Below are 14,126 nucleotides of genomic sequence, written 5' to 3'. Positions count from 1 at the left end.
AGACATATCTAAAATACTATCATAGCATCTAAAATTAAAATGATGTTGAACCATAAACATAGATCAACTTGTTTTTTATTTGCTAACTATCCATAAAAATATCTATTGCAAATAAGCTAAGAGTATTAAAGTTAATAAGCATGCTACTTAATATAAACATTTGACCAATGGCATAGAGAATAAAATAAATACACGTATTCTTTATGCATGCCAACAGAAAGGAAATATTTTTATATATTGTTCCATAGTTTACCACATCTAAAAACAAACAGGCGTGTTGTATCACTCTAGGCTTTATTCTAGACTTGTAACCTCTGAAAAATATAGTCTTTAATCTACTATTTTTCATATACATATAATATAGATTCTTTCAATATGTTTTTAACATTTGTATGCATGTAAAAGAAGAAGAAAATAGCAAAAGTGTATTATACAGTTCAAATGAGTCTTACTGGGAGAAGGAATGGCAATTAGCTGAACAGTGACTCTGCTTTTATTTTTCACTGGTATATTTACAAATATAAAGAGCTTTAATTCAGTCCAGTACCACTTAAAAACTGTAAGAATGATACTGTGAGTTCTAGGGGTTGAATAAAAACTCAGTGATACTCACCATACTGTGTAACAAATGCTATGCAGCTGTTCACTATAATGGGAACGTCATTTTTGCTGAGCTGCTGATCTTGTAAAGCATTACCATCTGTACCTGCTGCTTTTTCAATTGCAGTATGCCAGACTGTGAAATCCAACTTGGTATGCCCATGGATGTATAATGTTCTATAAAGTTTAAAAAGCATTTCGAATTACAATTTTGCTTTAAAAAATCTAACTTCAAGACAGATTACCCTTAAATCCACAGAAACGTGAGCCTGTCTCACCCATCGTAAGAAAAACCCTTCCTCCACCCTCCATCTACCATTACTTTCCACTCAATGCCTCTCCTCCCCGTACGGTCGCATCTCTCCACAGAATACAGGAAGTTCTCTGAATTTATGGCCTCACTTCTTTTCGTTCCCAGCCCCTTTTATTCTGTTTCTGAATAACTGAACAGTCATGGCTATCCTATCACCAGTGACTTCTAATGGATATTTGCAGCTATATTTTTCAAGAATTTAGAACTGATGATGATTTTCTGTTTTAAAAGGAAAAAAAAAATACGATCCAATTTGACTTTTACAACACAATTCCTTCTGGATTGTCCTCCTATCTTTCTGGACACTCAGTCTCTTTCCTGAGCTCACTTCCTCTTTCTGGAAAACAAGGCTGTAACCTTAGCGCATACAGGCGCCATGGACTCCGCAGGGACATGTCATTCGGCCAACGGTTTCATCTCCCCATGTCAATTCCTATCTGCAGGCTGTAACTTCCTCTCAAAAATCAGATCTCCGTGTGACTAAAAAGCAAGAGCAGAGAGCAGCTGAGAGTGGAAACTGCAGTAGCAATTCCCAAACTCAAATGTTAGCTCTGCCACTTTCTCCCTTTGTAACTTTAGACAAGTCATCAACCTTGTTTTTGCCTCAGTTTCACCACCGGTAAAATGAGGAAAGTAATAACACCTAACACAGCACTCAATAAATGTAACATTAATGACTAAAGAATAAAACATAATACTAATGAATATTTATTTTTGAGCACCTTTGCCTTAATGTTCACTAAGCACCTCAAACCTTTCTCACTCACACACCAGAATGCTCCAGGCACAACTCTCCACTTACCCCACCCTACATTCAGGATTAATTACCTGTAGGTCAGTCCCTCTCCCCAGTACTGCCTCATGAATTCACCCACAAAATGCTGTTGGTCCAGTCCCCCAACACACTCACCCTGTCTCATCTTCTTTCCAATATTGCCTTATTTCAGATCTTCATATTGTCCCCTGAGGTTACTACAACCCCTCCTGATAGAATTCCTTTCCCAATTCTCAAAGCCCCCCCATCCCTACTCCTCACTACAGCCAGAACAATCATCTAAAATGCAAAGCTAATGACAGAACTTCCAGATCACTGTCTTTCTCCAGCTCTTGAGTTTTCCAAGATGAATAAATAAGTCTTCATGATCCAGCCTGCACTTTCGCCTCCATTATCTGTCATTCTTCCATACTCCAGTCACTCTGGGGGAAAACATCACATTTCCCTGCCTTTTTCATAAACATTTTCTGCTCTTTGGCTGACTGCTGCAACTCCTCCCCCAAAGATATCCTCCAGGTGATGCTTCCCGACATCATCACTGATCTCCCTCTTATGCTTAGTGCGTATCCCTTTTAACCTCCCTTTAATCCCTAACAGTCCCGTTGCCCACCATTATACCATCTGTTGCAGCTCCGTGAATGTTTCAGCTGCTAAACCCCAAACTTTACACGGGCAAGCAACGAAAGCATTTCAGTATCCCTAGTCATTAGCACAGATCATGGTATTTAGTACATACATAATAGTTTTAAAGACCTATCATTAGACATAAAATTTGATTTGAAACATAAATTGAAACATAATCAATATTCCAAGTAAATTTACACCAAAGTAAAACTATTTAATCTTGATTTAAGACTATGAGAGGGATATCTTGGATCCAATCCAAAGAGAAAAGGAATGAGCTACATGAGCCATGAAGCTTTGGGGGCAGGGAGTGGAGGGTGGGAGGGGAGGGATGTAATCTTTTATGTTTCTGATAATCACTTGCCCTAATTTAAAAAGAAAAATCTTCTTTTTTTTCTTTTGTTTTCTCTTTTTGAAATGCTCCTGTGAGAAGACAAAGCTACCACCATGTTAGCACACTCATTTCTAACATCTTCTGAACTTGCTGTAATTAATTACTTTTCTACTGACACTCGTGCTTATAATCCCCATCTCTTGCTTTTTGACATTTTCATCTATTGTTTTTATTTTCCACACTACCACGGTAGTCCTGACCTCCAGGTTTTGTAATTTTCTTTTTGAAGAATTCTTGACACTTGCTCTACTACTCCTGACATGCAAGAGCCTTTTCATTTATCTTACATAATCTTTAGGTCAAAAGCTTTCTTTTACTGCTTATATTTGTCTAAACGAAATTATATAACTCATACAATTTCCCTGAGAAATATAAAGCTCCTGCATTATATAAACTTAATCAAAATTATATCTTGCTAAATTCAGGAGTTTGGGCAAAGTGAAAAACTTTTTTCTGATTTTTATATACATAGATTTTTACCTAATAGTTAGGCGCTAAATATGCTATAAAATCTTTGTAACTGTTTGCCTATAAACAACTACAATGGGTATTTGAATAAGCAGTAAAAGAAATCCAAAATACAGTGGCTCTCCTACAGTACCAGTATTATTCTGCCATTAACTGTGAACATTTTCAAACTTCAAATTTTCTTTCTAGTCAGAAGAAATCCCAACATGCCAAGTTTAGCTGACTTCTTGTGAACTAGTGAGTAGAACTCCTGAGTCAAAGTTGTCAAAGAGTGACTCCTAAAATATATCATCTAGTGCAGTAGATGTTTGACATTTAATAACGTCGGTTCAACAACTTTCCTCTCTGATGCTTATCTAAACTTTGTGCACACTGAATAAAATATCAAAAAGATATTTTCAACACAAACCCTTGCCAAACTAGTGATTTCAACGGTTATCAAACAACCATTTCACATTTCTGGATAAGAATTCCAAGGAAACATTCATTTACATCCTGAAAAACTGAAAAGTTATTTTGATGAACTTTAATTACAGAGAAATGAGTTATTCTAATTGTCCATTCCCCAAGCATACATTTCATAGGGCATATGAAGAAACATTTCTATTTGCTATAATGAATCAAGGCAGTTCAGTAAGACACGGAAATGAAGTCCTAGGACTAATAAAAACAATTCTCTCAAAATTGCACTATAATCACCACAAAACGTAGACAATCATATTTGAGCCTAGTCTACTGCCAAGAACCACAAGGGTCTTCACAAATAGTAGTCTCAATAAATTTGACTACATAAAAAATAAATATATTTATGTAAATAAAGAACATTTTAAATAAAACACAAAAGCAAATAATATCCTCCACAAGTATGGCTGGAGAAGATAATATCCTAAGCATTTATACAAAACTAAAAATAGTTTTAGTTTAGTTTTATTTCTACAGAAATATGGTCATCAGCCATAAAAAAATAATTCACAGAAGAAATGCTAATGGCCAATAAACACGAACCAGTTTAAAACCAAAGAGACATATTAAAACAGCAACATGTCAAATGCAATTTATCAAAGATCTAAAATGTATAATGTTCATCGCTAAAGAGTATAACGAGATGAACACAGTATTTTATAGACTGATTATATATTCTGAAAGAGATTTGACAATATGTACAGAGAATTTTAAAATATGTATGCATTACATTTTTTTATTTCAGCATAATATGGGGATACAAATGTTTAGGTTAGGTATACTGCCTTTGCCCCACTCGAGTCAGAGCTTCAAGCGTGTCCATCCCCTGGATGAGGCACACCACACCCATTAGGTGTGTACATACCCATCCCATCCTCCCCCGCCCACCTGCCCGACACCCGATGAATATCACTACCATACATATCAAATTGGTATGCTTCACTTTGGGCGTTATTCCAACCACAGGACTCTTTCACAAGCACATAATTTGAAAGACACAGTATTTGTTTCTTCCAGTATCTTCCTGTCCTCACACTCAAGTGCACAGGCATATGAGCACGTGCATTTAGCAGAGCATTTAAAAACTGGAAATAAGCTGAAAACTAGAGAAAGGTTAAGCAATTTTCTGATATCCAGAGACATGTCTGTGTTTAGTACAATGGCCAGAGAATACATAACTGTATGTATACATATTTGAATTCAATCCCATTTGTCAAAATGTTAAATTGTCTCTGGGTAGAAAACTCATGGATATTTTGTTTGCCTCTTTACATATGTCTATGCTGTTTTTAAATGTGATTAGAAACAAATCACTTAAGTCAAAGTTTTGCCTGGTTCCTTGAAGGAAAAGATATTTACAGCCTTATGAGCCATGCCATCTCAGACTATCATTGAACTTTTCAGGCCAGAAAACAAGAAATCTCTCTGCCAAGCTTTTCATTTATGACTAGGAAATCATGACCAGAGAGAATGTGCCTAAGGCCTCAGGGCTAGGAAGGAAGAGGAAATTTGAGCTAATAAGGTAGATTTTCTGATCCTACCTAGGCCTAATCTAGTCCATGACCCTTCCTTTACCTGAGGAATTAGATCTCCATATTTTAAAGCTGTAGTCCTAAATTCCAAAAATGCTCATTCAAAAGGTGAAATGCTGATGTGTATCTTTCTGTGGTCTTTCTTCTTAATGGTGATGATTGTTTTCAACTTCATTTGCCTATTTGACCCAAGGCAACTAAATTACTTGTGGAACAGCTGATCCTTTGGAAGTCTGTTTTTCGGCATAGTGAGGTAAAAATAAAGTAGCCTTTACTCTAAAGCTCATTTAGCCTTCATACCATGGCATTATCTTCCTTGGGTCTCTACTAAATGTCCTGTGTGATTAATGAGGCCTGTCTAACCTGGCTGGACAGAATTGGAACATATTCCAATGTTGTCTAAGCTCTGGGAATCATTCAACTTGTGGTACCCTGGGAATTGTCTGAGCCTGGCCTCTTGGAGTTTCACCCTACAAATATGTAGAAGATATTGAGCCGAAGATGCACAGGAACTCCTATGAAAATTTCTGAAACTCTTGATATATCTCCCTCTGCTCTGTACCCTCTCCTGAAAATTCTGGCTACTTCAGAATCCCTAAACTCCCATCTCTGCAATAAACCCCTCCTTCTGCTCCGGTTTCCCCCCTCTGTGCCATGAGCTGAGAGCACCTCAGACAGAGAAGAAAGTCAAGGTGATCTTAAGGCTTATTTCGTTTGTTTCACTTCTCTCTGTAATCACAGTCCTAAAATCCCTATTGTCCCAAGGCTGGAAGATAGTTGTTTCATGCATTTTGTCCAGTTTCCTAGTTGTCTGCAGGGAGAAGGTGCGTTCTATGCCGGTTACTCCTTCACGGCCAGAACTGGGAGTCTAGCACATTTTATTTAGTCATCGCACCCACAGATCACCTTCATTTTAAGTTTTGGGAGATACAATATTTTTTCTACTTTTCCAAATAAGAAACGAGAGCACAGAGATGAAATTTTAGTCAGAAACAGGCAAACACAAATTATTAAGAAAATATACAGAGGCAGAAGCTGTGTCATAAGGACATGCAGTAGGAATTACTAAGTTTTGATAGTTTAAATAGCTTGTTTCTTCTGCAGACAACAGTTCCGCACACAGCCCGAGGCGCCTGATGCTTCAGGAAAGGCCGGGGCTCCAGCATTTCAGTCTTGTCCCTGTGCACTGTCTGACAGCCACCTGCGGGTGAAACGTGAGAGCTGGGTGTGCTGCGAGTCTGCTCAAAGCTTTCGACGGTGTTCCACTGACTGCAGAATGAATCCGAATTCTTGCTTTTAACAATAACTTTAAACAATAATTTTAAAATGTCTTTTGTGCCCTTGTAAGGGCCTGTAATCCTTTCCGGAATATGGCAAGTTATCAATTAAATTGAACTGAAAATACTAATATGGTATCAACGTATCTTTGCAGTCACACCGGCTCCTCCTCGAGTGCTCAAGATGTAGGCCAACCCTACCGAAGTCGTTCCTGGTCCATCCTGTTTCTCTGAAACCATTATCTCCATTTCTTGGAATACCTTAGTCTCTCAGCCCCCACAATTTTTCCTACTGAAATCTGACTTAGGATTATAGACCCACTTAAATCTATTTCTCTTAAAAAAAATTATCTTGAAGGGATCTCCTCATCCTTTTGTACATTTTTTTTCACATCTTAATGCATTTATTTCTTCATAAACTTACATCCATCTTGGTATATAGAGGTGCTTGTAACTAAATGAAACAGATTTGTGAAGCAAATAATGTATAATTTAAAATCGATCTTTTGTTAAATAGCTATAGATTCCCTTTATCATAATTTTAACATAAAATCACTTTATAATGTTACTTTGAATAGTTCCTTTCTTTTTTAAAAACCTGTAGGGCGTAATGAGAAAAAAGAATCTTGTTTGCCTTGGCAACATTGAAATTAAACCATCTCTAAGAATTAAATCATCAGAAAGTTACAAAAGCAGTCAAGCTTACAGTGTGGGCAATGGGTTACTCTTTAATTTGCAATTACATGCACAATTTAGAAACCACTTCAAGATAATTCCGCCTCCGGAGTATTGCTAACATATCAGCTGGCTATGAAACTCAATTCAGTGGGGAAGGGGGAATCATATGAAATAAGTTGATAGGAAATGAGGAATTTTAAATTTAGGGTGCTAATCTCCCAAATGGAGAAAAGTGTTCTGTTGCATAATTGCGGAACATATTGATAAAGTGTTTATTCCATGGTGTTAGCTTCTTTATGTCTGCAATTTGCAATTAAAACTGAAACGCAGTCAGGCTTGGGAGTCATCAAGTTCGTTAGGCTTTCCTATAGGTCAGTCAGGGAATCTAAAACGAAAAGAAAGCCACACACACCAGTCTTTTCTGTTTCTGACAACACAGCTGAGTTTTTCACATTTTTCATAACCAACAACCTTTCCACAAAAGAAAACAGGTGTCTTTGGCACACGGGCATGCAGCTACGGAATGTGAATACGGTGGACACAGAAGCTTATTCATCAGCAAGAGACGGACAGAGTGGGCTAAAGTGCAGAAACAGTTTTCACATTTAGAGAAGAGGATGTTGTAACCTATTGAACATTTCAGTTAAAGTGGAGATATCATCTACTGTCCAGGAAAGTACCTTCTGAATTTCCTGGTCCAGAACATTCACTAAAATAGATATTCAATAGCATGTTTTGGGGTTTTTTTGTTTGTTTGGGGTTTTTTTGTTTGGGGGGAGGCACAAAGAAATGCTGACTAAGGCCTAAAAGAAAAGCACAGAATCTCAGTTCCAATAACAGCATCAAATAGCATGCCAGAAACCCTTAAGTGGAATCAAGAAAGCTTTATTTTCCGTAATAATAATTTTTAAAGTATACAAAGAATACACATTAAAATGATACCATCTGGAACACCTTCTGTTTAGAGCTTTTTAGAGCAAAAATGTTCTGTGTGTGGAAAATATTATTGCAATATTTTTCTGTCTAAAGACACTCATGCTATGCGTATAGAGAAAATTACCGTGAAGATTAAAATATACATTTACATAGTGACTATATCAGTGGATGATTATCAATGTATGAACATTTCTAATTCAGGGGGTTCTTTCCTCTACTTGCCTTTAAAAAACATTAATATATACAGCACTTCAATCAAAGGCAGATAATGATGGGGAAAAGATGTGAAATTAATTCACTAAACTTATTAATGATTTGCATTTCCGGTTTAAGTTGTTAATAACAAAAAATGAAGGTTAAACTTATAGCTGGTTGGTTTCTCTTTCAATTATTCATACTATATATGCCATGGATACAAATAATTGAAAGTTATTTTATTTCCAAAAGCCACAATTTTATCTGTCTTTGTCAGGTCTACCACAATCTCCCTTTGCTGACAGTCATTGTTTCCTGAGGGGCTAACAGATCAAAAGGGGCATGAAAAAGATGGTGATACAATGAAATTCTCTTATTTTGACATAGGAATGAAACAGCTCTTCAACAATCACAGCTAGAATTAACTAGCTGTGTTTGAGTCCTGGGAGAGAAGGATATATTCTGTATCTTGGTAAACGATACTACTGGGTGACAGAGTCACCCAGGCCAAACGCTCAGGAGTCACCTAATCTCCTATTAATAGTTCACAAAGCAATTGAAAACCACTGGTATCTCTCTCCACATCCCACTACCAGATCAAGAAAACCACCAACATCCGAAAGTATCCATCACTTCCTCTTTTCTAGCTGTTACAGCTGAGGGACCTTGCTCTCTTCCTTGCTCTCTAACTTCAATCTCTCCTTTTTTTTTTTTTCTTTAATTTCTCTTTTCCATCAAAACCTCAAATTGCACAGTTTAAGCCATTTTAAAACAAATTGCACACATATGCCCTTCCTGGGTCAAATCCCTTACCCACTAACCCTGTTAACCTCCAGACATCTCTGACACACCATCCTCACCAGCTGTCTCGATTTGCTCGGTTCCCATCCTTAACCTGATCCAGACCTGCCCGATCGCTTCTGCTCTCCGAAGTCACCAAATGGACTCCATACCACTTATCCGATGGAGAATCTGTTCTCACTGGGCACGTGAGAACTCACGGCACTTGGCACTTTTAACTGTTCCTTCCTTCTTGAAACACTCTCTTCCTGTTCTTTGTGACCCTACTCTCCCTCTCAGTTTCTTGTCTCACTCTCTCGGTAAACAAGCAGCTACTCCTCCCTGACAACTCCTACTCCAAAATGATACATATTCATCAAGGCTCCAACACGTTCCTTCTTCCTTCTTCATTCTGTAGACTCACCCACAGTGATTTCACCTTCTTCCTTCTTCATACTGGTAACTGCAAAGACTGTATCTCCATCCCATTAACCTTTCTCAGGTACACCCTATCCATAAAAATAACTTCCTCCTAGAAATTTCTTCTTATATGTCTGACAAGCACTTCATATTCAACATGTCTAAAATCAAACTCATTATTTCCCACGCTATCTCCCAAACCTGCTCCTTTTCCACTATTCCTTGACATCTATCTACTCACATACTACACACATGTGTGTGTATGTAAATAAATAGATATATAAATACGAGACCCTATTTTGCACCACACAAGGTGCCTGTGCTGGTACAAATGTATGTTCTTTGTTCTTTCAGGGTTTGTAACCTGGTGTTCTCACCACCTACCAGGCTGATTCTTTACTCTTATTCACAATGTTGACCTCCCTTCTTTCTATTTCATTTTTAATTAGGTAGGAATGTATGGATACATTTTTTTCTAATAATTTTATTAGAAAACCTTTATAGTTGCCTAATAAACATTTTTTTATTTCCTAATAAATGCTGAAATTCTAAATTCTGGTAATTTACAGTATATACATCAAGACTCCTAATACGTTTGTTGACTTAGTTCTTGAAAATGATCTGTACAAAGGTATTGGTAAATTAACACTTAACACTTGTTTAAAAAAAATCTTTAGGCTCTAAGTGACAAATTGACCTTACCTTGATTTCCAAATGGCTTTTCTCTTCCATACCATATATGCGCTGAGGGCTGTTTAAGTGCTTAAAATAGCACTTGGCACCTGGTAGACTCTACATGTTATCATGATTGTATCATTGTTATTATCATATTATTATTGATTTGAAGAAAACAGGAAAATCAAGTAAAATCAAGATACAAACAATATAGTTCCTTTTAAATGGTGTATATTATAGAACAGCTATTCAACAAGATTTAAGGAAAATAACCTGGTTGCCCACTTATCCTCGTATTTCTCCTATTCCCATCCTAGCATACTCCTTACTTTCCACTTTTATAAAAATACTTTCAACATAACTTCCTAGTAACACACTCAGATAAAAACTTTTATATTATTATCAAAAACATTATTAAGTTTCAGTGACCATTTATTTTGGAATTCCATTAGTTTTCCACTACGCCATGAGCTCAGAGGTTAATTACATGACGAATGCATTTCATCTCCTGATAACCTGCAGTCCAGGAGAAAGGTCGAAATGTACAAAATAACCAAACATTTAGTATTCTGGCTTCTATATCTTGCATTCATGAGGGAGTACACTGTGTATAGTGTGACTAAATAAAAAATCCATCAAAGTGAATAATTCTCATCCATGTTTGTTATATTTTAATTAAAACCTATATACCACTTGTCATATCCTTCATAGACAAAACATAGTAGAAACATACACCTTGGCTATAGTAACTTGATTAAAAATAAATAAAAAAGATAAATACAATAAATTCAACCATTAAGCTGAGGCTTGTCTATTTGTTTAAGAGCATAAACTCTGAGAGCTAAGACACCAAGTTTGTATTGTTGACCATTTTTTTTTGCTGCCATAGAAGTGGCAGGCAGTAAGCATTCCATAAATATTAATAGATGACTGTAAAAGCTTTATTTGTGCTGGTACCTTAATACCATAATACTATCTATACATAATACTACCTCATCATTTCTGAACATATCATTAACATTACTGTGATAGTACAGTGAAATCATCTGGTATCAAAAATAATAATCTAAAATATCATTAACCATCGCAATCCCAAAAATAAATAAGTGAAAATGCAAAGTCCTCATGATGCCTGTAAGTTAAAAAAAGACATACTCTGACATAAATATTCTATCAACAATATGCATGTTGTCTAAAGCTGTTGACATCCTTCCATGAAGATGAAGGAAAGACAGGTTCAGTTAAGGAAAGTCATTATCCTTGTCACAGCAAGACAAGTAACCATGGGGAAGGCTGATTTAGCTGTATTTTTATATCACGGTTGACCCTTGAACAACATGGGTTTGAACTGTGTGGTCCCCCTTATATGCAGATTGCCTTCCTCCTCTGCCACCAGAGACAGCAAGAACAACCCACCTCTTCCTCCTCCTCCTCAGCCTACAGAAGATGAAGACCTTTATGATAATCCATTTCCACTTAATGAACAGAAAATATATTTTCTCTTCTTTGTGATTTTCTTAGTAACATTTTCTTTTCTACAGTTTACTTTATTGAAAGAATATGGTATATAATGCATAAAACATACAAAATGGGTGTTAATTAACTATGTTATTGGTAAGTCTTCTGGTCAATAGGATATTAGTAGTTAAGTTTTTGGGGAGTCAAAATTTAAGTACAGATTTTTGACAGCACAAGGGGTCAGTACTCCTAACCCCCAAGCTGTTTAAAGGTCAACTGGATTAATCTATATATGTTTAGCAAATGATCTTGCACTGTTATTGCTGGGAACGTGGCCAATGTTCCCCGCAAAAAACCAGGTCCCTTTGGTAGAGTTTCAAGGGATAAGAAAATAATAGAGAAAAATGGAAAATAAAAGAATACACAGAGACAAAGATATAGTTTTATAAGTTTATGAAGATTATAGGCAGAGCAAGATTTCAAGGGGCCTAGACCTTCTCCATGGGTCTCAAAAAGCCCCAAATGAGGCCTTACATGGTAACTTATAGGGAACAGTGATTAATTGCCAGGGGTAACAGATTTACATAACAACAGGTAGTTCCTCTCAGGTTAACAGATTTTCAAAAGGCTTCTACAGATCCTTTAACTAATTCTATCTACGTGAACAAATGGTTACAAAATCTTTCAAAGATTAACTTCTAAGTTCTAAGGTAAATTTATCACTTAACAGAGGGGTTAAACAGAGATATGTTGGCTCCATATTTATTAGGTTATTGTGAATGGAGACAGGTAGTCTAGAGTGTTAAAACAGGAGTTTGCTTTTAGCCATTTGGGCAGCTGTCTGTTCCGGGGGGCACTCTATTGTCAGCTCTCATCCTGTAGTTTTTAACAGATTCACTTTGCTTTACAAAGCAAATCCAAACCTTTAGGTTTGAGAAATGCGGTGCCTTGTGGGATACTGCCGCTACTGTCTTTCAGAGATGCCCTTTCAGTGTAACAGCATTTGAAATGCAAACCAACACGTTCACATATTCCTTCAGGGCAAAGCTCTAAAAAACTCCTAAGACAAATCCTGTCTGCAAACACATCTATATTAATTCATGGAGCAACATATTATAGACCAGCCAAACATACTGAATCAGTGCAATCGGTGAATTTTTTAGAAAGCAAATTACAAGAAATCAAGAAAAAAACAATTTATTCAAGAAACTCTATCTTCCTAATATTCTGATCTGTCCCTAGCTCCTTTCCAAGCCCCTTCCCTGGAGCATCCTCCTCTTCTAGACCTTTAACTATTTGACACCCTGAGGCCACATCTTCAACTCTCTTTTCTGCTTATACTCTTTCTCCTACGTAAACTCATCCAGTTCCTTGGCCAAATAACATCAATAAGGTGATGACTCTCAACTGTGTATTTCTAGGTATAACGTCTTCACTTAATTTCAGACCTGCATACCCAACTGCCTATTCACCAGTTCCATTTTTCAATCAAACAGATCTCCAAGTGACCATTCCCCAAACCAAATTCTCGATCTACTGCCCCGAATTTGACTAATATCCTATCTTTATCCCCCATGTTTTCGTTATCTCAAAAAATAGCACCATCGTTCATGTAATTTCTCAGGCCAGAAACTTTGGGGACACCCTTGACTCTTATACTCATTTAAATCAACAGATCTTAACACCTCCATGTTCATGATATATCCAACCACTCCTCAACACTATGTTCTCAGATAAGCCATCTCTTGCCTGGCCTCTCCAGCAACCACCCTAAGTAGACAATGATTGTCACGCTTGTCCTCCAAAAGCTTATTCATCTGGAGTTGGAGTAGTCCTCTGAAAAGATAAACCACATCCTTCCATCTCCCGGCTCTCAGACTGAGTAGCTTCCCATTTTACTTAGAATAAAATTCTAATTTTTACACATCATGATCTATAAGGCCCTATATGATCTGGCCCAGGGATATCTCTGAAATCATTTCTTCCCACTCTCTCACTCATTCAAATCTTCTCTAGCCACAGAAGGTTTCTTGCCGAACTTGGACATGCCAACCACAACACACTTCAAATATCTCTGGCGCTACGACTGGAACACTCTACCAGGACTGCTGCATGGTTTGCTACTTCGCTTTATGCAGACCTTTCATCAAAGACAACCTTTCTTATCATGCTAGCTAACACAGAACACTGTTCCATCAGATTCTCTCTTTACTTTGCTTTTCTTCACAGGATTTAACACTGATGGATACAATATTACATAATCACTTTTTGTCTGCTTACACTGTTTTTCGCGTTAGTGTACGTGCTTCATGAGGGCAGAGACCTTGCGTGTTTTTCATCACTGTATCTCTAATACTTATAACTGCCCCTGATAGTCAATAGATGCTTAATACATAGTTACTAAAAAACTAAAGAAATCAAGTTTTAGCAATAAATGACCCACATACATAATTCAGGATATTATTTATATCTATCACATTCCTACACTGAAGACATATTTATAATCATCAAACTTTTTTTTTTTTTTTTTTTTTTTTGA

The 14,126-nt window shown here is 36.8% G+C and overlaps 1 protein-coding gene across 1 annotated transcript in view; it reads right to left on the bottom strand.

The window, feature by feature from the left end:
* ARAP2 (ArfGAP with RhoGAP domain, ankyrin repeat and PH domain 2) overlaps positions 1–14,126 on the bottom strand; it is a 177,262-nt gene that overhangs the window by 62,834 nt on the left and 100,302 nt on the right. Inside the window, exon 20 of the mRNA XM_012644474.1 lies at positions 614–777. Within this exon, the coding sequence (XP_012499928.1) occupies positions 614–777 (164 nt within the window). The remainder of the gene's footprint in view (positions 1–613; positions 778–14,126) is intronic.

Source organism: Propithecus coquereli, unplaced genomic scaffold (genome assembly GCF_000956105.1).
Source record: "Propithecus coquereli isolate 6110/MARCELLA unplaced genomic scaffold, Pcoq_1.0 Scaffold213, whole genome shotgun sequence".
NCBI lineage: Eukaryota > Metazoa > Chordata > Mammalia > Primates > Indriidae > Propithecus > Propithecus coquereli.
This window is presented reverse-complemented; position numbering and strand designations above follow the sequence as displayed.